The sequence below is a fragment of the Ctenocephalides felis genome, unplaced genomic scaffold, assembly GCF_003426905.1.
Source record: "Ctenocephalides felis isolate EL2017-DRISC unplaced genomic scaffold, ASM342690v1 CF-g0.4_SCAFFOLD_03570, whole genome shotgun sequence".
Lineage (NCBI taxonomy): Eukaryota > Metazoa > Arthropoda > Insecta > Siphonaptera > Pulicidae > Ctenocephalides > Ctenocephalides felis.
This window is the reverse complement of record NW_020539724.1, coordinates 4508271-4534155: the sequence shown is the minus strand read 5'-3', so window position 1 is coordinate 4534155 and position 25885 is coordinate 4508271. Positions and strand designations below refer to the sequence as shown.

At 29.0% G+C, this 25885-nt stretch overlaps 1 protein-coding gene across 5 annotated transcripts in view; it reads right to left on the bottom strand.

Annotated features, from left to right (window-relative positions):
- Positions 1-25885, bottom strand: part of LOC113383732 (dual specificity protein phosphatase 10-like) — a 252983-nt gene that overhangs the window by 216465 nt on the left and 10633 nt on the right. For 4 of the 5 annotated variants that reach the window (XM_026621984.1, XM_026621980.1, XM_026621981.1 and 1 more), the window contains exon 2: positions 23367-23520. In XM_026621984.1, coding sequence (XP_026477769.1) covers positions 23367-23520 — 154 coding nt within the window. Of the gene's footprint in view, positions 1-19764; positions 19822-23366; positions 23521-25885 lie in introns of those variants that run through there. The other variant, XM_026621985.1, reaches the window with a different exon arrangement.

Genomic DNA, 25885 nt, shown 5'->3' with positions numbered 1-25885 from the left:
GCGATATAGAGCTACGTCATTTGGTTAGCAAAAAGAGAGCTTTTTTATTTTCTATAAGCGAATAATCGAGTTTTTAATATTTATGGATATAAAGTATTAACCATCATGTGAAATTTGATTATTATTCGCTTCACGATGATATTTTACTGATGAGAATAAGAAATGTCGATTCAATTTCAATCATTTTTTAAAGCAATTATAAAAATATTTTAACAAAACTGCAAGGTTAGAACCAAATGCAAAGCGTTGGAATACCTTACATTGATCATCACATTTTTTCAATAAAAAAGTCTTGTCAAAGTTATTATTTAAGCTTATTTTATAATGGTCATGATCCTAATGATCTATATATTTATTTAATGATATCACAAGGTGGATGCTGTATGATAAATAAAAGACTTCTTGAGCAAATATTGTTTCTTCTTGAACAAAGAACAGCTGTTCATGAAGATCGAATTGTGTTCAGGGATTTCAGATCTGAATGTTCTTTTCCCAAAATATTTAACATTATCAGATAATAAATTGATCATATAAAAATAATATTTTAAATCTATTGTAAAAACCAATGAAAGCTCCGTGCCAATAGTAGCATACAATTTGTGCAGAAGAAAAATGGTTACTCAAGAAGCTGAACCAATCCAAAAAATACTATAAGATAATTAATGATAATATAATTCTGTACCTGTATTATGAAGTTTTAGATAAAGTGATGTTTATCAATCGCGTTGTCTACAAAATATATATTTAAAATAACAGTAAGATAATTTTCTAGATAATAAACTGAAAAATGTACTAAGCCCCTGATTGATGATCAATATATTTATTTACACGTGTGCAAAATTGTGATGTATCATTTTCACAAGGTTTCTTCATTCAAGTTTTCCACTGTTAAATAACGAGTAGTTATCATATTACTTTGATGTCTAAATTAATAAATTAATAAAATTTAACAAAAATGAAAATCATTTCCAGTTAGAATTGCAGTTGTATTCTTTCTTTTTACTTATTTACCCACAATCTTTTTAGTTTTTTCTGTGTCCATTTAGAAAGAAAAATATCATTAAATTCAATGATACTCAAGTCTCTGACGTAGTGCGAAAAATAAAGGATTTCCATTTAATTTTTTTGCGAACTTCGGCAGAAGATGAAAGATTCATGCATAATTAAATTTGTTGTTACTAAACTCATTTAATATCTTAACGCAAACATATTATTGCATGTCCAAGATCTATGCTTTTGATCATAAAAAGTAGTATGTACCATTTTTCATCAATGACTTTGCACAAAAATTTGCGAATGTCATGACATGTGAGCTAAGTATACTTGTCTATAAAAAACTTGGCAATATATATTATGTGCTATTTTTGATGTGATAAATATAACGCAGAATACGCACATTATAAATGTGAGGTCATTAGGAATCTTTGGTGGAAGGAAGACACTTATACAACAACAACAAAAACACGAGAAGTGCCTTCTAATTCAATATTTTGAGAACAAACACATTTTTAATGACTTGAATGAGTAACAATTTTTCAAATCCAAAAAATTGTTTTTTAAGAAACTTGTACGATAAGCAAATTAAATAAGTACAATGAATAATTACTTATTTTACTGGAACAACTAAATGGTCATATAAATGTAGTGTAGGAAACGTACCAAATAAATATTTTTGAATGCTAATTATTTTTTATTTTCGACGAACTGATTGCAATTATTTCTAAGAATATTCTACGCCAAACAAAAGAACCTCAAGGATATATTTTTATATTTATACTTCAGAATATTATATATATATATATATATATATATATATATATATATATATATTCTGGATCTATAATTCAGCTGAACTAGTTCAGATGATTCATTCCATTTCGCAGTTGCAATAATATTTACAACGAAATCATACAAGTAATTTGCGTCACTGCAAACAAACTTTTGTAAACAAAAGCGAATAAAAAGATGAAACAAACAAGTCTTAATATAATAGACAATAAAAATGAGCTATTGATAGAAATATGATTTTGCAATTATTTATATTAATTGTTACAACATGAAATCGCTGTGGTGGTGAAAGATTTGCAAACAATACTAACAATGCTTTATGAAAATCTAAACGACCTTAAAATTCACTAAATTTATAGAAAATATTTAATATTAAGTTGCAGCAAGTACTAAGATGAAAAGAGAAAGTTCAAAACCAAATGTCCTTTTTTTATTAATTTATTGTATTGGCATCTGGATAGTCCATATTTTAGATTCATGTAAATAGAGTCGCACGAAACCTCTTTTTAGCAAGAATATCATTTACTTGCAGAGTCCTTAAGATTTAGATTGTACATTTTACAAGCATAAAATGTTGAAAATGTAATCAGAACAATGAGTGCAATAATATTGGTGGATATTACTCGATTTAAGTAAAAAAAGTTATAATACACATCATAGTTCGAACTGAATCCTTATGATAAAAATTCTGAAACTATCATCTTTCACATCATTTTATATTCAATTAAATACTCTCCATCAATCTATATAAGGTTATAGATATAGGGAATAGATAAGGTTATAGAATATAGAGTTCAAATCCAAAATCGCTGCCAAAAATTTGCAACTAATTTTTACTTCCAACTCCAAAATAATATTTTGATGAAACAAATAAAACCTTTTTAATTCCTTTTAAATTATTGTATTCAAATGCATCTGATTTGCCAAATCTATTACTGAGTAAGTAATAAATAGTCATATAAAAATTTAGATCGTTATATTTTAAAACTTACTACACAATGCTTCATTGTAGGTCTTTTACCACATTACCCTGTAAAATCTAATCTTAAGAAATTTATTCGGTGACTCCGATCGCCTTTAGGTTTTGCAATGTCGCGATTTGCGTTATAAAACCTACTCATGCCTGAGGAATGTCAATATATACGCATGTTTTATGACATATAAAATGAAACACTATATAATTTCCTACATATAAGTAACTTGCCGCCGCCGGAGGAGATATTTCTTAATAAAATCGATTTGATCGTAGTTTCATTGCGGTTAATTAGTGACAAAGATAATCAGACATATGGTTATCTTGTATTATAATTGGACTGTAGGATGTGATTTGGCTTCTGTATTTCTACAAGTTATAAGATTTATGTTAGGTTATTAAATTTGTTATTTTAATAGGAACAGCATATTAATGATTTATAGAAATTACTGCAATTAAAGTACATTTTGCTAAATGTGCTTATATTGGTCTATAAGTTAGGTCTAGTATGTCCAGAAAAGTTCTAATGTTAATCTAATCCAAATTACAAATTTTATGAAATGTAGGAGGTATGTCTATAAAGGTTGCAAACCCCCTAAATTTATATATTTTCACAATGATAGACAGTGATGTATAAAGTCGCAATGCCCGTGCACAATGATGAATGGACGTACATTATCTAATCCAGTATCTGTCATGCCGACTATTGTGAGATTGGAAACGCGGAAACGCAATCGGCGAGTTGCAAGTTTGGAAAGTGAAATCCGATAAAACAAGGCGGACCATTTTCGATCAGCTAGTGGAAAACTTTTTTGATATTTTCTATTAATACAGCCTAAAAGATTCAAAAAGATTTATAAAAGCCCCAACAAATTTAAGGTATCTCTAGAAAACACACAGCGATGATACTAAACGAACTGATTACAATTATTTTCTAGGATCCGACTGATTAGCAGTTTTGGAACAATATTTCGAAAGATCGGAATAAAGACAAAAATCAGCAAATTAAAATCTAGGATAGATGTAGCTTAAGTTGGTCTTCAGAAACTCTGCATTGAACTCAATATTAACCCCCTAAAATGAATTACTTAGATCTGACATATTTGCAATTTTGGAACAAGATTTCCAAAAATCGGAATTATGTCAAAAATCAGTAAATTAAAATCTAGGATATATATGTAGCACAAGTTCGTCTTCAGAATCTCTTCATTGAATTATTTAAAAGAAACATCCGTGTTCTAAACTACCCCAGGATAAGTTCCTTATCACCGTAGTTGACACTGCGAAATTTCGAACATTAACTATGAATGTAGTTCATAAAAACATAATATTCAGGAGTTTTTGATATAAAATTATGTAACAGAGCTGGTGTCATAGACAGATTTTTTTTTTTATTTTCTAGAATATTTTATATGCAAACTCCTGAAAATGTATTACGTCAACGACAGGAGTGGGAGTGGATAGGAGTCCTTTCTGTTCCAAACTTTTATTTTTCAATTTGACTATGATAATTATTAATATAATAACTGGATAAGTCATGACGATCAAAGAAGCATTTTACCTTTCCTCTATTCTATATCAATGTGGAAAAAATCTTCGACATAGGAGTGGTTAGAAGTCCTATCCCAAGGCTGTCCCAAACTTTTAATTTTCGATAATTATTAATATATTTACTGCATAAGTCATGACGATCAATAAAACATTTTTTACTTCCTCTATATCAATGTGAAAAAAATCTAAGTAATTACGCCTAATACTATCATTTCTTAAAATGCATCTCCACTCGGTTGCCGACTTCTGCCTCAGATGACGCATCGTCCATTGCTAACAGTAATCACTTCCTTCACATTGGGAAACTGAACGTTCTAAGCCTTTGTCTAGTTACTATAGATATGAATCACCTAAAAAGTGTAGAAATTAAGTGCACGAGAAGAGATAGTTGGATCACGATGCAGTCTCTGTGAATTTCATTTTATTCACTTTATTGTTTTGTAAGAATAATAGATAATGGGATGGTGTTGCGCCTAGAACAACAAAATAGATAGATAGATAGTTAGATACAGATAAAATATGATTCTTGATGTTTAGTTCTCTTATTTTAGTAAAATTTATAATAATGCAAAAGTTATACCAATGTTAAGTATCCGATGCCAATTAAGAAGGTTCATTGGCAATAATATGTTGAAACTACTAATGATCCAGACGATATCGTAGTCAACGGCCAATCATATATAGCACTTCTTTATGCAAAATTGCCATTTTTGGTATTTTGTATTGTGTAGGCATATTAATTTTTTCTGCTATCTGATCTTAACTCCTACAACGAGCAAATGGACTTTAACCATTGTTCTAATATTAATTACCAAATGGTATATCATTGTTTGCCCATTATTTCAGGTTTCTTGTTCTACCTCCCCATCTTATCTAAGAAACCATAGTTTCTACTAATTATAAATTATCTTAAATAACCGAAGCAAATTGAGAAATTCTTTCATGGATATTGCAATTACTACACAGAGTCAAAATAAAGATACCATCAGTCATACCGATAGCGGCATAAATCAAAAACAAATCAACGTCTACAAAGTCACGAATTGGCAATAAAGACGTAATGAAGTCCCGATGTAGCGTTCTTATTGACCAAGCCTTTGTGTCGTTATTGGCACATACAAGAAGAACAACAGAAAGAAATTCATACTATAATAAAGGAGTCAAGGGACTGGAGTAAAAGCACTCAACATCCAGATCACTTAACAGCAAATTATCATATAGGTAGTAGATTCATTATAGATAGTAGATTTATTTCAGTCATCCAGAGAATACAAATGAATTCTCTTTTTTCCTTAATATTTGAAATTTTAATCCAACAGTATAACATTTAAACCGCAAAACCAATTAAAAATAGGTACGAATTTCAGAAGTATCCACGACATTGATTTATAATAGTCGTTAAATAGTAAATCTGCAAGAAATGCAGTAACTGGAAAGTTATTAATTTCATTTCTACTTCTTTAAAATCAGAAACGGCCAACACTGAAAGAGCAAGGTGGTCGTTATGTGGGTGTTCATTATTCGTATTTTGCATTCACCGCACTTTCATCGTGACCCAATGACTAGTCTTTCTGAAACAATCGCAGAACGTTTTAATTATTGTGTTTTCTTTTTAAACGCTCATTAAATTCAATACGACACGACAAGGCGAATAGACGTCCTTGTTGCGGAGATCTCGTAAAATCTACACGAGGCATATGTTATCATTAACATAATGCAAATAGGTAGAAAAACAAGAGATTTGTTGCGCAGGTTTAAAGTATTATTTTAATTTGTTTGAATTTTAATTATGTGTAGATAAATATTTATGTCAAGAAAATGTGATTCATGGAACATAATTAAAATTGCGCTTTGTGTATGTGATGTTTCTTATTTTAATAATAGTAAAAACTTTTCTTTGCATCTGTATATAAGAAAAAACATATTTTTAATTTTAGCTGGTGCAGTCCTCAAAGTTATCAAAGAGAAACTAGTAGAATTCTTAACAAAAATTTGAAACGCTTTGATATTAAGGGGCTAATTCTCCGATGAAATAGACCGTACCATTATAATAAAAACTATCAAAAAGCTATGCAAACACAGGCATTTTTCACGTCTTCTTGCAATTCGATTTTCACTTAATTTATGAACGATTTTAATTTTCTCTATCATTTATTTCAACAAAATATATATTCATTTTAATTTTGTAATAGTATACAAATTTATGAGAATTACTACTAGCAAAGCCCTTCATTACAAATATGCTATTCTCAAATAGATTAGCACCTATTTCCTGTTTCTCAAATTCGATGTTAGCATTTTTAAAACTCGTTTACATCTGTATTTATTCATTCCATGTATGTATAGTTAGTGCCGATAAAACTGCGTTTGCGTCAGAATTAAAGTAAATTTTGATGCATTGCTATACGACCTTTTAGCTTTATTCTTGCGGTCCGAGAATAAATTCAAGTCGAAGAATACGAAACCGATGACGCGCGCGGACGCCCTCAAGCGGCCTCTAACCGTTGACCCGCTGGATCTTCGCGTTCGGCCTGGCGCCCATTGACGACTACTGCTGAATAACTCATATATAACATATTGTCTTCATTGATACTTCAACGAGGATAAATGTAACATATTCATTTATCAATTTGTACAGACCTCAAAAGAAAAAAAAAACATTGGAATATACAAAATATTTCTTGCCTTCATACACAAGTTGGCGGAACTATTTCTCCAGCTTACAAAAATGTGTATGGAAATGTTGTTCAATAATAATTGCATTAGCTCAATTTTCATTTTTAATTATCTAGAATTCTGACTATTAAGCTTTGCAAATAAAACCTTGTGGTTTTCTTCATTCATTATCCAATTTTACACATTCTGCATATATTCCGGCTTACCGAGATGTATCAGTGTCAAAAATATAACCGTTTTTTGCAGATTCTTCTTTCGTTTCTTCAGCTGGCGAAATTATGCAATTTTTACATATGCGACTTGTTTGTGTATGAGTTGAACGACCGTGCATTGCAAATCTAGCATCCACGGGAACAATACTTCATTGTTGTAGTTTTATGTGAATGAATTTGTACCGCCACTATTTTCCTGATTTGCATATGACCGCATATATATATATATATATATATATATATATATATATATAATGTGTGAGTGCAAATATAAATATAAATATAATGCGTGTGCGCCAATTATTGTAGGTCGGAAAAAGCGAATAGAATATCCAAGCAGGAAATCTCTAAACGGTTTCACCGTTGTACAGCTTGATGAATGAAGTACCGTATATTGTGACGTTAATGACATTTAAAATTGTTATACTTAATAAAATAGACACAAATTATGTGGTCTCTTTATCTCTAATAGAATGAGTACTTCAGCCATTAAAATAGTACATTACAAGAAATTTGGTTTGACTAATGTTTGTATATATTCGATGTCCTAAGGGGGCGTCCATTAATCACGTGAGCAAGTTTTTAAGGATTTTTGGACCCCCTCTTCCCCTTGGTGATCCATGGTGATATTCAAAATTACCACCCCTCCCCCACCAAACATCACGTGTATTTTCAGTTATGTGAAAAAATTGTACAATTTGTGAATTTTTTTTTTTGAAAATGTCTCAACTTTTTTAAAAAAAATAGTTAAAAAATAAATACACGTGATATCTTACTATACCCCTCCCTCCCCCGCGTGATATTTCGTGATTTTTTGTCGAACCCTTCCTCCCCCTAAAAACCTCACGTTATTAATGGACGCCTCCTAATAAAAAAATACAGCCAACTTGTCAATTTGACAAAATGCAACCGTACTTAAAAAAACAGTTTATAATTTGAAAACAACTGGACAAACAATAAGTCTAAACATATATAGATTTTCGAGACTAAACCAAGAATGTATAGTGAGAATTTACCGTGAAAATCTAACAATAAGATAATTGAAGCCTGACATCGAATTGATTATTTACATCTATAGACTTTATTCTCCATAGAGTATATGGTTGAGAAAATTCTCAAAGTCAAAACTTATATGTTGAAAACGCAAAAAATTCTACCATTTATTATCCTTTAATTTGAAATTAAGGTAATAAATGAAATACTGCAAAGAGTCGAAGAGAAAAAAGCTCTACTATACTGTGATTGATTGTGAAAGGAAAGCTGTGTCGGAGCTTTATCGTAACAAAAATAGAAGTACTAGAAGTACCAAAGAAACAAAAATGCAGATGATGGAAGACAATTATGCAAAAAGATAAAATTCTGCAAAATTGTACGCCAAGGCACAGTACATGGTAACAAGAACGGCCCCAAAGCAGAAATTTGAGAAGTGGAAAGTGATATATAAACAAGAAAGAAGTCGGCTCGAGCATCAGTAATAATAATATTTAAAACACTGTACTCATTCATTGATACTAAAACAAAATTTCTTTACACACGACCCTGTCAAGCTCCTTATCCCTGAATAAGACGTCGTCTCTGCTTACACATATGCGCATATATAAATCTATAAACACAATCCGCGCATACAAAGAGACGAGCGATCTTTGTACATAAATAAATATTAGTGAAGTAATGGCCCAAGTAGCTCTATTGCTCCGCGTGAGTCATGGCTCCGATATAGAACATCGCGGCAGTATGTGGCAACGCCAACAGACGACGTTAAAACTTGGGTTCCGTGCATGCGCGGAGGAAATTCATATAAAATGGGACACGCTAAACAATTATTGATGGATCCATCGACTAATTAATTATTAGTTCAGAATTGGGGGATTGGAGTCATTAGTTGCAGAACAAACTAGTTAATCACATTAAACTTGTTCAAGTGCACTACACTTAGGAAAATATAAAGTAATGACTCGTTGTTTCAAATATCAATATTAATTAATCGAGGAGGAAATTCGCATTACTTGAAAACGTTCAACAATCGTCCAGAACTCGACGATTGGAATCGTTAGTTTTGCAACAACTATTCGATTCTACAAACTTTTTCAATTCTACCAAAGGGATCGTTGAAGTATTACGTAAGCAGATTTAGTACAATTATTTACCCTCCCCATCCCCCTGGTCAGCAAAAGTAAGCAAAGCTGTCACCAAAATGTCACCCAGAATAAGCAAATCAATAACCCCCCCGCCCTCCTATAGTGCTTATGTAATACTTGAACGGCCCCAAAACGAGCGTCCATCAACTATGTGAGCTTTATAAAGGGAGGGGGCTTCGACAAAAAATCACAAATTTCACATGGGGGGGGGGTCTGGTAAAATATAACGTGTATTTATTTTTCACCTGAATTTTTAAAAACCTAAACTTTTTCTCAAAAAATTAAAAAAATTACGATTTTTTTTCTAAGTACTTAAAATACACGTGATATTTGGTAGATGAGTCCAAAAATCCTTAGAAATTGATCACGTGATTAATGGACGGCCCCAAAATGTTTTACTCTAGTTATGAGTACGACACGTTTTTTTTTTTCAAATATCAATATTAAATATTAGTAAAGAAAATTCACATAAATGAGAAAATCATTGAGAAACCCATGGAAATAATTGAATATTCGAATTCGAGAACTGAACTGAATTTACATAATTTCAAAAATTAATTATGATCGATAGACAAGTGCATGCAAGTTCTCTATTTCAAACAAATCCATCATCATTAAGGAAGAAGGATTAAACTCTTCGATTAGCAGTAATAGTAGGTAATGCTTTGAATATATAGTAATTAATTGGATTATCAAACTGTAAACCAATATATTAATTAAACTAATTACATTTGAGCGTAATTATAAAAGAAAATAAATAATGTAAAACAAACATCTCACGCTTTATAAAATTATTAAATTAAAATAATAATATTACCCTCAAGCAACCATCAAAAACCAAGATCTCCCAAAAAACTTTTTTATGGATTACAGAAATTATGGGTTTCAGATTAATAGTTGTATATGAGATTAGAAGGATTTAAATAATCTAAATATAAAATGGTAATAAAATACTAGAATTAAATCTACCAAACCTTTGATGAGAAGGATTAGGAAAAGATTAGAAATGATACTGTTTAGAATGGGGATTAGTGCAGTTTTGTTACACGTCAATTTTGAGGATTTTATATGGAAACATATCAAATTTACGAAATGGTTATTCTAAAAATATAGCGTTATGCTTTTTAAAATTAAATTAAATTATTAAAGTTGAAACATTGATATAATAAAGCGTTTGATTAAAATCTCACTCTTTATCATGATATGTTAAAATTTTTTAAAATATGTACTAAACTTCAAGAAAATAGAACAAAAGCATTATAAAAATGATAAACATAAAAAATTTTCAAAACGGAGTCCATGATTTCAAAAGTATGTTTTAAACAGTAATCGCACCTTGGATTTTTATGAACTCAACATCGAAAATCCTATAGTTGTCCTATCTCACTTTTGGTGATTTTTTGTGCTAGAAGGAATCTTTCAAAAATTTGATATTCTTCCTGCATTACAGAATTTCAGATTTTTTTAAAAAGCGTTCAGAAACTCTGAATTCTGGTTCTTATGAATCTCTGGTTAAACCGAATCATTAGGTTGCAGCGTTTCCTTTTGGGCTTATGCATTTCTATAAGCTTCTGTAAACTTTTTAGAAGACTATCCAATGGTGGTATACCTCTTTTGATATATTTGATGTTAGAAGTCAACCCAGTGATTGTCCTTTATATTAATGATGAAATATATTAGCCTAATACAACAGTAATGAATAGGGCTGTTAATAGAAAAGATATTACGATCTTAAGTGCAAAGGGATATCACTACTGCTTGATACCAGGTCGCAACGCGAATTTGGTCCCAGGACTAGTAATTATAGAGTTGGAGCTCTAGCCACCAATAAATTTATCTACATTTTCCCACACATAGAGCAAAGTCTAGAATAAATAGTGGAACTCCTACAAACAAAATAAACAAATTGAATCCAAGCAAAGTCTAACAAAAAAACTCTTTCTTCGAGCGGTGTCTTCGTCCGGCCTTGTGTTCGCCACCCGAGCAGACCGAATGGCATCCGCGCAAGAAATCGTGTTATATATGGTATGACTCATTCTACGTACAATTCAAAGCTATGTACTATAATTTAAATTACACTCATAAAAAACATAGTACAATATTTTCTTTGATCATTTTTCTTTAATAACCATATATTTCCAATAACAATAAAAAACATTCTTATATCACAAATATAAAATAAACATTGTCAACGAACTAACTGCCTGTGCAGTAGCTATTAAGGGAACGATGAATTTTTTTAGGTTTTTCACTAGATTCATTAATTTTTTTTTCACTAATATAATTAACTACAATCAGAACTTTAATAGTCATATAAGTTTGTGATGACTTCCTATTAAGGTAGTTTTTTAAAAGACAATCCAAAATTACCCAGCCCATGTCTATATTTCTCTAATTCTATTTCTGACTTATTTAAATTCATGCAAGATTTTTTATTATATATATATATATATATATATATAAATATTTATTTATAAAAAAGGATGACCTGAAATAATGTGATTTAATTTTGGCACAGACAGGCAAAATATATGCTTGTGACAAGGTCGCCGAACTTCGTCACGAGAGTAGATAATAAATTACACTACAATTTATAATTCTTGCTCTATTTTAAGCTGACCTCTTAGCATACACTGTTGTATTTATTTAAAATCTATAGCAACATATCAAGATTATCATTTACCAATCATATAAGAGGTTTTATTAAAATAATCTATTGGAGAATAATTACTCTTTCATGATATTAGATCTGGAAAATGAGCTTTTTTACATCTGCATATGCATAAAACAAGCAAAAGTAAATTATTCTTTTTTAATAATTAAGTTAGAAAATTTTGTTTAAGTTAATATTATATTGTATATGACTGTAGTTAATTTTATGATGCCTGTTTAAAGAAGCATTATTAGATAAAGTCAACGGAATTCAACATCATCTTCATAAAAAGAACTTATTACTCATGCTGATAATGATGGTAAAAACATAATCTTCAACGCAAAATAAAATATTATTGTATATTCCTTAATTACGCAAGTGAATATTTTTAAATATGACAAAGTGGTATAACAAGAATATGAAAGATAAAATTTGAATATAACGTACATTATTCTTATCATTTGGTAACAACATGCCAAGAGAATATAAGTTGTATATTCCTTAATACGCAAGTGTTAATATTTTTAAATATGACAAAGTGGTATAACAAGAATATGAAAGCATAAAATTTGAATATCACGTACATTATTCTTATCATTTGGTAACAACATGCCAAGAGAATATAAGTTGTACAGATATTAATAATTATTTTCTTATTGTTATTTTTGTTCATATACTTTTTTTAAAGTCAATGATCAAAATGGAAAACGCTAACAAGAAATGCGCTTTAATTAAGTCTTAAGACATTAAACAAGAATCCACATAAATCTTAAGTAAGAGCCGTCACGCAGAACTCACAGTTCAAAAATAGTTGGAAATACATAATTTTGAGAAGATGTCCACAAAAATTAATATTAGTCCTATTAATACTTGGTCGTCTTAATTGGAATTTCTTAAGTAGGAAAAAATGAAGATCTTCTACCTCTAACAACGACATAGATATTTTCTGAACATCATTCGTTATGATTATTGAGTTACTTTGAAATTGTATTTTTTACAGAGAGAAAAACTTTGTTCTGATCTTCATGAAACTTGCCACCAATCTATTTTAACTCAGTTTAAACAATAAAAAACAAAATTATTTTTATTTCAGGAAATTTCAAAACTAAATACAAGTTAGTCTTCCGCATTGTTCATTAGTAAACATTACGATTTTTACCGCTACTTTAAAAAACAATATCATTTTTCAAGTGGAACATATAATGTGTGCTTCTACACTAATCGTGATGCCAATTTACGATCAGCTATTGCAAAAGTTGTTTACACAAAACAATAAAAATTTATTAAAATGCCAAAAATTATTTCAGCGCTAACAAGATTCCCAACATTCACGTGTAAAACATTAAACCAGAACAAATAGCTAATAAATCTTACGCACGAGCTCCATTCAATCTGCATAAACAAATACTATAAACAAGATTTATTTTGTGTGCCTTTCATGTTTATGCCTTTGGGCTTCTGACAGTCATTTGAATGGTCGAACAAGTGCTGGACCAGCAACTTCCCTGTACTGTACTGTTCCAAAATTAACACGAATGATTCATCTCCAGCGCTACGCTAATGAGGCCGACAGGAGCACCAGAGGCTGGACAAAATTCGCGTATGAGAATAATTTACTATAGGGAAAAAAATAGTAAAAGTTACTAGGAAAAATTTTAATTGAAAATCATAAAACGCAATAAGTTTTATCATCTCATATAACCAATGCTTTTTTATAACTGCTGATGAGATTGGTGACTACACATCGACGGGGTGTAAAGAGTTCAGTTTGGGATCAAAATTAACTATTTCCAAGACCATAATTAATAGTGAATAATACACATAAGTAAATGAAAATTTTCAACAAACAACATATTATTATTTCCCAAGAAAATAATTAAATTATTAAACAGAAATTGTCATTCCTAAATCTTAAAACTTTCATAACAGCGCAAACAAGACTTGGTGAAATTCACGCAATTATCTGAAAACTCATCATTTAGTTTATGTTATTTTCAAGCTTTTCTTATAAAATTTATTCTTCTATGATTCTAGTTCTATACAAACATTAGAACAAATTATGAACTTTTAAAAACTGGTGATAAATTCAGTTCTCTACAAAATTTTTACTTACTGTATGTCGCTATTTAGTGATAATTTCAGTTTTCTACTAACATTTTAACAAATTATAAACCATTAAAATTTTATTGTTGGTAGTAAAAATTCATATATAATTGTTTATGCATTATACTTTTTATATGATCTAAGTTTGATCTCAATATTGTAGAGAACTGAGTCATGAGTACTTTATGAGTAATGAAAAGCTTGAAAATAGCATTTTAGAAATTTAATTAAGACAAAGAAAAAAATTATGAATTTTTTATATATTGTGTAAACTTCACTTCATATCACATAATTTATGTCATCATTAATTAAAATGAAAGTGATGTAAGATCTGAATATAAGTAAATGATTTGCCAAATCGAAGCAATATGATAATGAAATAAGGTATTCGTATAAAATATGCTTCATAAGAAAAAATGGCATATATTAATTTAAATGTGATATACAAATTAAGTTCATTATAAATAGATCTGATATAACACATTTATTCACGCATTTATAATTTAATATGTTAATTTTTGAATCTTAATGTAAATTGATACATTCTCATGTGATAGTAATTATTCATAATGAATAAAAATATCGTTATTGAAATTTATGATAAAAAATTCAAGCAGTTATTATTGTAAATTTAACAAAAATGTACTTATAACATTTTTTACTCAGATTTAAAATTCATGAAATTTTTTGTTCTTTGTTGTTAAAATTGTTAAAATTTAGTCTGTAGCCCTACTTTACAGTGAAAAATAAGTTACCAAAGGTGGTTGAAAAATGAGTTACCAAAACCATTGAAGCAGAGCCTACTAATTTATATCCTCAGTATCTATTTTAAGACAGTTTTATCAGATTACCATAAAGTTTGGAACTTTTAAATTTCTTTAAATGTTTCCTGTTGACCTTTTGAATGTGCACTGTTAAGGAAACAAAGAGCAACAATACGAAGCTAGCCTCTGGCGATGCCAAAGTGACTCCGATTTGCATAATGTATAATGTATAATTCATATAACCATGCTTTAGGAGCAATAACTAAACATATCGCATAAATACCGTGTCCACTTCGAAATAGTTTGCCGAAGAGAATGAGAATAATGGATTGTTTCAATTTATTTAACAATATAGAAGAATTATTGAAGCTTGGGATTTGAACATGTTTGTTTTCATGAAATATATGAACTGGCGGCTAATGCTATTATTTTACTGAAAGCTCAGGCAGAGCCAACGGAAAAGCAAGAGTACTTTGGCTGACTGTAGGCATATAGTAATAAAAAATATAATAATAGTTGAATTCTAATTGTTTTTAAGCCAGATATTACATGATTGTTTTTATTAATAATTTAATGTAATAATCATACGTTTGAGTTTTTTTATATGGAAAAGCTTTCCAGTGGAGTTATCGCTTCAAAAAACATGATTTTTCTATATATTATTTTTAAGAAAATGTAAACGCCATTAACTTGATTTATATGATTTTAAGATATCAAACATAAAAGAAATATAATAATAATGAAGATAAAAGATGTTGGAAAAAAAGACTAGTAGCAATGAATACTAGTTTATCCATTATGCAAGACATGAATAGATATATGGATAATAGTAGTTAATATTGTTTCAATTACTGAATAGATTTAGGATATGCAAAGTTTTAAGAATTAATGATTCATTAATTTAACAACGCATTAATTCGAATAGATAAAAAACCCATAAAACTAAAAGCCAAAAGCAGAAAGACAATCCGAGTCTCGTAGCCAAAAATTCATCCGTCCACACATTTGTATACTTAAAGCAATTTGTACTTCTTCTTGTACCGTTTAAATTTCATAATCCTATATCTAATTTATTACCACAAGTCTGTAATATCAGTTAAAGTCCTCACAATGATTTAATTTCGTCCGTCCAACCGAATTCACATACCGACTAATCTATGCAATTAACCACTAACCAGGGATATCCGGCAGAGCACATTATCCGGTTACATGGCAATATAATAATAAAACCACGAATTAGATGCAACAGGAAATCTTCGAATAAAATCGAAGGCGAGATAAATGAAAGTGTTAAATACTTGAAAATTTAAAATATTAAGATCAAAACCAACTAGCGTTTTGATCAAGCATCCATCCAGATAATAGGAAGAAAACTTATATAGCTCAAAAAACACTATACGTTTCGAGTCCCAATTTGGCTGCTCTGAAGTAGAAGAAGTACAAAAATAATTTGAAACTTTGAAAAAAAAACAGACCATTTTCTTATCACTTTTTTGATTTTATTCGTATTTCTTAGAAATAGTGAAAATTGAAATTTGGGGATGCCAGAGAGAAGCCTATAAAAAAGATTTTCTAGAAATTCCAAGTAAATCGGCCCAGCAGAATTCGAGAAATCGTGTCGAAAAAAAGAGTTATGAGATAATGAGGTAATTATGAGACAATGGTCTTGAATAGTTTAGCTTTGAATATATAAAAAAAACAAAAGACGATTTTTTTTAATTTCTACACTATAATATCCCCTTAAAAGCGACGAAGTATGTATGAATCAAATTTTGTGATAAAATCTTGATAGTTTACCCATAATTAAAAATAATTTAAAATAAATATTTTATATTGTATTAGAAATATAGTTTTGCTGTAAAAATTTACGCTGATGATGAGACACATATCACGATCTCTAAACGTCTGCAATTTAGATATATGAAATAAAGTTTGTGCAAAAAACTTGATATATTTTTTTGTAATTATAAATTATATATATATATATATATATATATATATATATATATGCGTTTGCTTATATTAATAAAAGGTGGATCTTATTAAAAAGTAAAAGTGAGTCAATAAATCAATGAGTCACTCAGAAGTTGCACGAATATGTAATTTGATTCAATAAAAATATTCATATAGAATAATAAAATATAATATTCATGATGGTGAAATAAAGATTTTTTTAATAATTAGACTAGCGCAATAGCAGATCACTAGTATATACTAGATGATAAAATAAAATTAACTAAATGTGTCTATTTAATTTTAAAAGTGTTAATGAAAAGTTTCAATTATATTATAAATATTGCATAATTAACATTAGTCAATTAACAGTTAATTATACATTGTTATTAGTTGTTTTTATAAATAGAAAAAATAATTACAGATAACGATCAGAGAATTCAACTTTATCAAAATTCACTTGAACAGCCCAATGAAAAAATCCAAAACAAACCAATTTATGATATCACTGTTAAAAAATTAATAAGTGACGCAACATTTAATTGTCGCCTTTGAAAACTATTTCAATTTCAAACATTGATGGCTAATAAATAATAAATTAAATATTAAATGGCTCATTTAATCAATTAGAAATTTTTGAAGTGATTGGTTGTTTTGAATGAATATATTTCTTGACGTCAGTCTGCAAAGCTGAGAGCAAATTTAGAACTTTTATTGCACTCTGCCAAAACTCCAGGTCGAATATAAACTAAAGCTGATGAGGATTTGGGTTATGAAAAGTTGAAGGAAATTTATTCAACTGCAATATTTTAAATTGCATGGAATAGATGTCCTTTTAAATTTATCTATAGAAAATTACCTTATAGATTACCAACTTCAAATCAATCTTGATTATAAATCATTAGTCGACATTTACTATCACGTCCTAATAAAAAAATTTGGAATTCTATTTGAAAATAATTTTTAATATACATTTTTGAAATCTTTGATTTGCTTTAGGATTTGGCTTACATCTTAGTCACCATAATTTTAACTGAGGGTGTTGCAAAAATATTAATTTTCTACAAATTGATGGAGGTAGTCTAAAACTTAAGTACTGAATTTATGATGTTATCAATCTTTAACTATTCATTTGATATATTTTTAGGCTCTAAATTATTTATGCTTTATCCATTTATTCCCTTAAAGATAAAAAAATAACATTTTAAGACTTTTAGGTCTTTAAATATAATCGGTCGGTTAAATATAATTTTAATAATAAATCTATTTAGAATAATAAATATTTAATTTAATAGTATTGCAATAATCTAATAAAGTATTCAATCGATTTATTTAGACTGTCTATTAAAAATTGCTATTAGGGCCCATCTTATTTGTTACGATAGAAGATCTACTTATAATACTAATTATTATCTATTAAGTTTCATTTTATTGTTTATTTATCATGAATACACATTTGTGTTATTACACATCAAGTTAATAAATTTTAATAATCATATTCATGTAATTGCAAAGCAAATAAAATTACTATGTTAAATTAATATCTCAGGTGTTTACAATATTATTCAACTTATTAAAATAGTATTATGCGTAATTAGTAACTAGATAATTTTGGAAAAAAGTAATAAAGATATCTACGTTATAAAAAAATAAGTTCATTTTAAATCTATATTAAGAATTATATTACTCTATTAATATTATTATTTTTAGATCCGATTGTACCTCAAATTTTTTCATATCTTGCTGAGCATAAAAAATTGAATCATTATTTGCATTCGTCGCAAAAAAATTTAAGCAATAATATTAGTCAGATCATATATTGCCAAATCGATTAATGAATATTGTAATTGCATATTTACTATGTATTATTTCTTAAAGATTAACGCAATAATAATAAAATGCTTATGATGATGCTTTATAGAAGTATAAATGCATATTCATAACGCTTTATGGCGTTTATTTTCTATAACTGATTATCGAGAAATAAAAATTATTTTTTATTGAATAAGAAGCATTTATTATGTAGAATACAAATAATATCTTTTTAAATAACTGGTGGAATGTCCTAGTACGAAAAGCAATAGATTATTTTTTTAATAGCTTTCTCTACAAAATAAAATTTGAATCTGACGAATTTTGAAATACGTTAATTCAAAAAATAATGAATTGAAAGTTCTCGGCATAAAAAATCAAAATTTTTTCTAATACAATCTACATTATGTAAACTCTATTATCAGGTAAATAAAACACATAGAAGTGTTCGATGACTTGTACATTTATCATATCATACTTTCATGATTCAACATCTTAAAGATATCTTAAAGATAATATCTCAATGTGTTGTCTTATTATAGAGTCGCATTTAGTTAAAAAGGTAATAAAAAGGTGTATTTTTAAAACTTAACGGAAACTACCATAGATACTTTATTAGTAATATTGATAGTAGGTAATCTAAGGCGCAAAAGTTTTTATATAAATGATCTATTTTCAATAAATCAATTTAATCATTTCATTTAAGACCATGTCGTTGATAAAAATATTCAACATTAAACAATAACATTAAATTTTTGAATGAAATTCATAAACAATTCATAAGGACATCTACACTGATTATTTTAAGTAGTTTTTTGCATGCATTTTTTTAAATAATAGTTGTTATAAATATTTAAAATAAATTGGCATGTTTGCTGAAATTGTAAAAAATACTAATCAGATAGGGAGCAAAAATAGAGCTAAATTTGCAACACTAAAAATATCTAATATTGGATGCTCTCAAACCATAAACTAGTATCATTTTGCTAATCAATTATATATTATTGTACATAAATACATTCCCGTCAACGTTCGACTATAGATACAGTGGCCGGTTAAATCATCGCATATATTTAACCACGCAAATACAAATATGACATCAGCATGCTTGTTGAACACACAAAATAGCAAACACACTCACCTAGCAAAATCCAAAAAATAATAATAATATTATATCAATCCGTCGTTCCCAGCCGGCAGCAATACTCCTCCACATAGAAACATGTCATATACGCACGAAGCAGACCTGACTATATAATTCTAAATGATGTCATCGACATTAAACATATACAGACAACATGTCTTCCTAGTCGGAAATAATCCAGAAATCCCAAAAAAGAAAGAAAACTTCAACCGTCAACACAACACTTCAGTTGGTCTTACAAAAAGACCATCATTCAAAGCACCCATTGCCCAAACGACAATTTTCACTTCGAAACTTCCTCCAGTTTCCGGGGTCGATGCTTCGCCAACGGAACTTCGAGCGCGCGGATTTCAAAAACGCGGTTTTGTGCTTTGAATTAAGAATAAAGAACAAGTATTTCTATTATCTCGTTTTCGCTATAAGACCGTTTTATCTATGCGAATCCGATGCTATTTCGCCGAAGCTGAAGCCTTGACTGACTTGAACCGTTGAATTGGATGTACTGGCCTGGCGATGAGTCACTACGGCGGGATAGCGCGCCTATGTGCGTGTATGAACGCCGAGTATAGTGCACAAATAATACACAACTTTTGTGATATGTGTACTGTGCACAGTCAAAGTATTAGAGTCTTGTGCGATAGGTATAAAATACGTAAAAAGAAAAAACTCTTAACTCAGCACATAAGCGCAGAACTATTGTCAGCGAACGATAGCGATTTCTGGTTTCAAATGAGCGCGCTCTGGGAAAAAAGTTGCTTTTTCCGGCGCGCGTCTGCAATCAGGAGCTGATAGAGAGTTTGCGGTCATCGTTTTCGGCTTTTATGCGGTTTTTGATAAAGAATGAATAATGAATGAATTGAAATCAATTAGGAAAACCATTTCCGTTGATATGCTGCACAAATCGTAACAAATAAAAACAAAATAAGAGGTGAAAACAATTATCAGACATTTGCGATGAGCTGCTATCAAAACATGTGCATGGATTCGTCATATCCCAATCGTAAGTCAAAAACAACATAAAATCGGAAAATTGCTATTGACTATAATAATTAATATATATCTATAGGACAGTAATTTATATATTTTTATAGAATATATAAGACTGTTATAGTAATAATATAAACCAGGAGAAGTAAATTTGCTTCAATTGTAATGAGAATTTTCTAGATTTTCCGTACCTTACTGAAGCGAAATTAGCAGTTTTAGAATTTGATTTCATATAGTCAATTATATCACATAGTCGAAAAACGACTGCTCACCAAAATATAAAATAGACACTTAATTGTTTATTTTAACCCTACTGCACCCAAATATGTCTCAAATTTGGCTGCCAAGACTCCAAAATATATTCAATAACAGAAGAAACCAGAAAACTTGCATCCAAGTACAAGACAAGACTGAAAAACCATCCGAATCAACATGCAAAGACTTGTTTTGCTCAAATACCCCCAGAAGACTTAACAGAATAAACCAGTTAGATTTGGCACAGTCAAAATTAATATTTTTTCGATATTTTCTTCCCATCTATTTTTCAAAGTAAAAATGACTACAATTGGATAGCATTTTAAAACATTATATTGCACATTAGTCACCAAAATTTCTGAATGTCTTGCCTAGAGGTATGTAATCATATAGAAATAAAAAAAAACAAATTTCCTTTACAATTTATCAAAACCAATAAATTTTTGGCAAAAAGGTACTGATAGTATTATATACTATTATACTATAAGTACTATTAGTACCTTAGTATATTATATTATTAGTTCCTTTTGGTCAAAAAAAATTGATTTGTTTTGCAAATAAAATATATGTATCAGAGATCTATCAAGATTTATTAAGACTCCACTGCACCTTAAATGTTTCTGGTAAAGTTTTACATACTATTAGCCTCAAGTTTATTAAAGATTATTACAAACAATCATATAGAAAACTATAAAACTAGTGTCTATTATAATTACAATCTCTATAAATCCAAAACAGCAATAAATGTGTCATATCAATAATCACTGTCACATAAAAATCACTTCGCTACCGTAACTTTCATCACCGTAAACGCACCGAGAAAGCTCCAAATACATTGAATCGTAAATTTATTTATAAAAATACAAATGATTATTAAATCGACATCAAACAGAAAGCGAGCTTAGATCGTTAAGTTCATTGGAACGTAACACGAGCCAATTTCTCCATCGACACATTAAGACTAAATAAATAATAAAGTGGAGTGACTAATCGCCATTGTAAAAACAATAAATGAAGGCGTCGCGAAAATATTATTGACGAGCCGGCGATGCAAATTTGCAAATAAGATATTAATTGGAGATGAAGATCCTGTTGCAAAAAATAATCTTAAATAATAGATCAAGTAGGCGACCACGGGATCGAAATCAGAATCGCACATTCAACGACTGCCTTTTGTACTAATTATATAATTTTGGGTTGAACAAGGTAGGAGAGCAAGTATATGCAAAAAATAAAACTAGCAGGTTTAAATGAAAAAAGGTAAAGAGCATTAATTACATAAGTCCACAAAATAAAAAAGTTGCCTCCTAGAAACACCATATTGAAGAATTTACATCAGGGGGATTCCATTAATCACGTGAGCAAGTTTTTAAGGATTTTTGGACCCCTTTCCCCCTTGGTGATACGTGGTGATATTCAATCACGTGTATTTTTAGTTGCGTGAAAAACCTAAGTTTTTGATTTTTTTTGAAAATGTTTGAATTTTTCAAAAAAAAAAATCGGTTAAAAAATAAATACACGTGATATCTTATCATACCCCTCCCTCCCTCACGTGATATTTCGTGATTTTTTGTCAAACCATTTATTACCATCGTCATCATTTAGGTAAATTTGTATATCTTTCTCGCCAGTCGGAGGCAATGCGTACAGTTTGCGGTTTCGTACGATTCCAAGAAAATTGGATCGTTTTCTGCGAAGCCAGAAATCTTATCAAGTTCAACACAATCGAAAATACGCCTGATAATAGTTCAAAACTGGCAATTAAAATTACAAACGTCATTGATAATGTTCAATTTACGTCAATGAAAATGTTTTGTTTCCTGATGTATGATAATTTAAAATACGCAAACTATAAACAGTACTAGTTTACATGGTGCTTGCCCTTGACATCAAATGGAAAATGGTTAAAAAACTAATTTGGCACGTTTCAAAAGAAAAAAAGACTAAAATGGATTACTTAGCATTTTTCTGGTTTGGCAAAAGATGAAAAAAAATTTTTGAATGTGAAAATTTTTGAATCCTTAACAAACTATCTTTATACCTTCCTAGAATTTGATTCCAAATTCACATATATTTCAAGTATTCTATTCCTAAATTTAATGCTTTTTAAATACACCTATATAATTCAGCTATTCATAATACATCATTACTAAAACAATGATTTGCCATGTGAACAAGTTAATTCTTCTATTGATTTGCCATATGAACAAGTTAATTCTTTATTTATTCCTATTAAATTAGTGTTCCTTAATTTAGGTTTAATAATTACTTAGTATTGTATTAAGCTATTTTACTCATTTTATTTTTCCCTTTGGAACTATGTGATAAAATAAATAAATAATTAGAAAGCTTCCTACCTTGAGTGCTACGCCTCCTGAATTTTCCAATAGCCCTCGCGACCATATCAGATTTTCTTTTTCTTGTAAAATCTGTTGAAGAAAATGGTTTTCCTCCATTTGTTATAGAAGGATCAACGTTGTTGTTATAAGTATCTAGACAAGGCATCGACATCTGAAAATAAAAAAATAAATCAATTATTTAATAATACTTGCCCTAAAAATTATTGATTAAAGTACTTTCTTTGTATAATTTCTACGGTACTACCTATGTTTAAAAATACTTATATTTTTTCAATTTTCAATATAATGAAAAATTCAATCCCATAATATTGGAAATAAATTAATTAACATCCTCATACTAAAGGTTAAGAACATTAAACAAATTATCTGCTTCAGTGTTACGTCTGACGTTATGTTACTAATTAATGCTAAAAATTATTATTAAGTAGTTCTTCATCGCAAATACATGTAAAATCAAACAAAACACAATCATGAGTTATAAATTTTGCTCAAAATTAGATTTCGTTATAAATTTTAGGCAATATGTCAAAACGATACGGTTTATATGTTACATGGATAATCTTTTCAGCGATTTTTATTAAAATTAATTTTCATCTCGATGAAAATTTCGCCAATGGTAATCGTTTATTGATCAATGACATTTTACATGAAATATGGATACGTGTCAATTCCCCAAATGGTCCTTGGAGCTTCCTTTTAATTTGGTTAGCTTATAGGTGCTGGCATATCCAAAAAATAACAGAAATTGGGAATTACTATTTAACAGAGATTGCAAACAATTCAGTTGTGTTATCACCTAAAGAAAGGCCGAAAAAGGCTAATATGAAATCAAAAGGCAGGAAAGAGGTCAAAGAATATGTTACGAAATGGATGGAATACTCTCATCAAAAAAGCAAGTTAGGACCGCCAAAATCCGTGATCAAACCCAAGGAACTTGTGTCAAAAATCAAGGAGGACACTTCTGTGTTTGTTAACAGAAATGGCACAGTATCAATATGTACTGATTATGGGGATCATGAAATTATACCAGAAGTCGTAATGGTGGAAGCGATTAAAGGATCGAAATTATCCTGTACCGATAAAGAACTTTTGGTTAATGAACAACTTTTGAAGCTTAGTAGAATATATGCGAGCTTGCGAAAATTAGCCCAAATTTCGCAATTACAAAATATTAAAATACAGCAGCTACTAGCCAAAAAGAATAACTAGAATAAAAAGACTTACTGCGGAAAGTAGCAGGATTAATTCTTACATGAGGTTAGAAATACAAAGATTATAATAATGGAAAATACTAAACTATTATTGAAAATAATTATATGTCTTTTGTAGCTAATTTGTACGTTTTTCTTTAATATCTATAGTTAATGTTTATGGAAATAAAATTGTTTCATGGAAAAATAATTGTCTCAATGCATATGCAATAATAAGTAATTTTGAAAGTAAATATAAATTATCAAATTAAAGTTCTGAAAGGGTATTTAGTTTTAAGCCTTTTCGATTTAGATATGAAGTAACATTGCCCATATATTTCTTTTATATTAACTAAACCTTGTGCACTCTTTGGCAATATTCAGGTTTTAAGTGAAACTACTCATTTCCATTCTTGACTAACCAAACTATGGTCTATACAATATCGTAGCAAACGAAACTTTATTTCTGATAGGTTGCAAACCCCTGTCCCAGAACAGCTTGCCGTGTCGCATCGTTTCCGAAAATAATTTGTATGTGTACAAAACTCATCATGCATATATTCGATCCATGATATTGATATTGATATCATTATGTACCAAGTAAACAAGGTATTACTGACAAAGCAATTTAACCATTATTACGTTATATAATGTTTTTATATACAATATTTCGATGTGTGCTCATTAGAATAAATTATAAATATGTTTCTAGGACACATATTTTTTTGAATTATTCATGGGTTACCAGAATCGTAAGTATAAATATATGGTTTCCTCATTAAGTACTGGGAAAATATTAGTCAAATTAGTGTGGAGATAAATTTTCATATTTAATTTAAGAATAAGGTTTATAAAATTGAAGAAGTTCTATAAAAATATCACTAAAATGTTGTATATATTTTGAAAATCAAATATCGCCCTAGGTCTCTCCTGCATTGAGTGAAATCAAAATTTTTTTCATTTTTTTATCAAATTTTGAAATATATTTTTGATTAATTTTTGAATACCTTATAAGAGTTTTCTGTATTTTTATTGCTATTTTAAAGAACTAAAAAAATATTCGAATATCGAATAAATTCATCATTTAACAATTTGGCTTATTATAAATAAGGAATTTCTCAAAAATATTTTCTGATCAAACTTTAAAATACATTTTTGATTGAGTTTTGAATACCTTAAGGTATTCTCCTATAATTAATAAGAGCTTAATGTATTTTGATTACTATTCTAAAGAAATAAAAAAAAATTGAATATCGAATAAATTCATCATTTCACAATTTGAGTTATCATTAATAAGGGATTTCTGAAAAAACATATAATGATCTA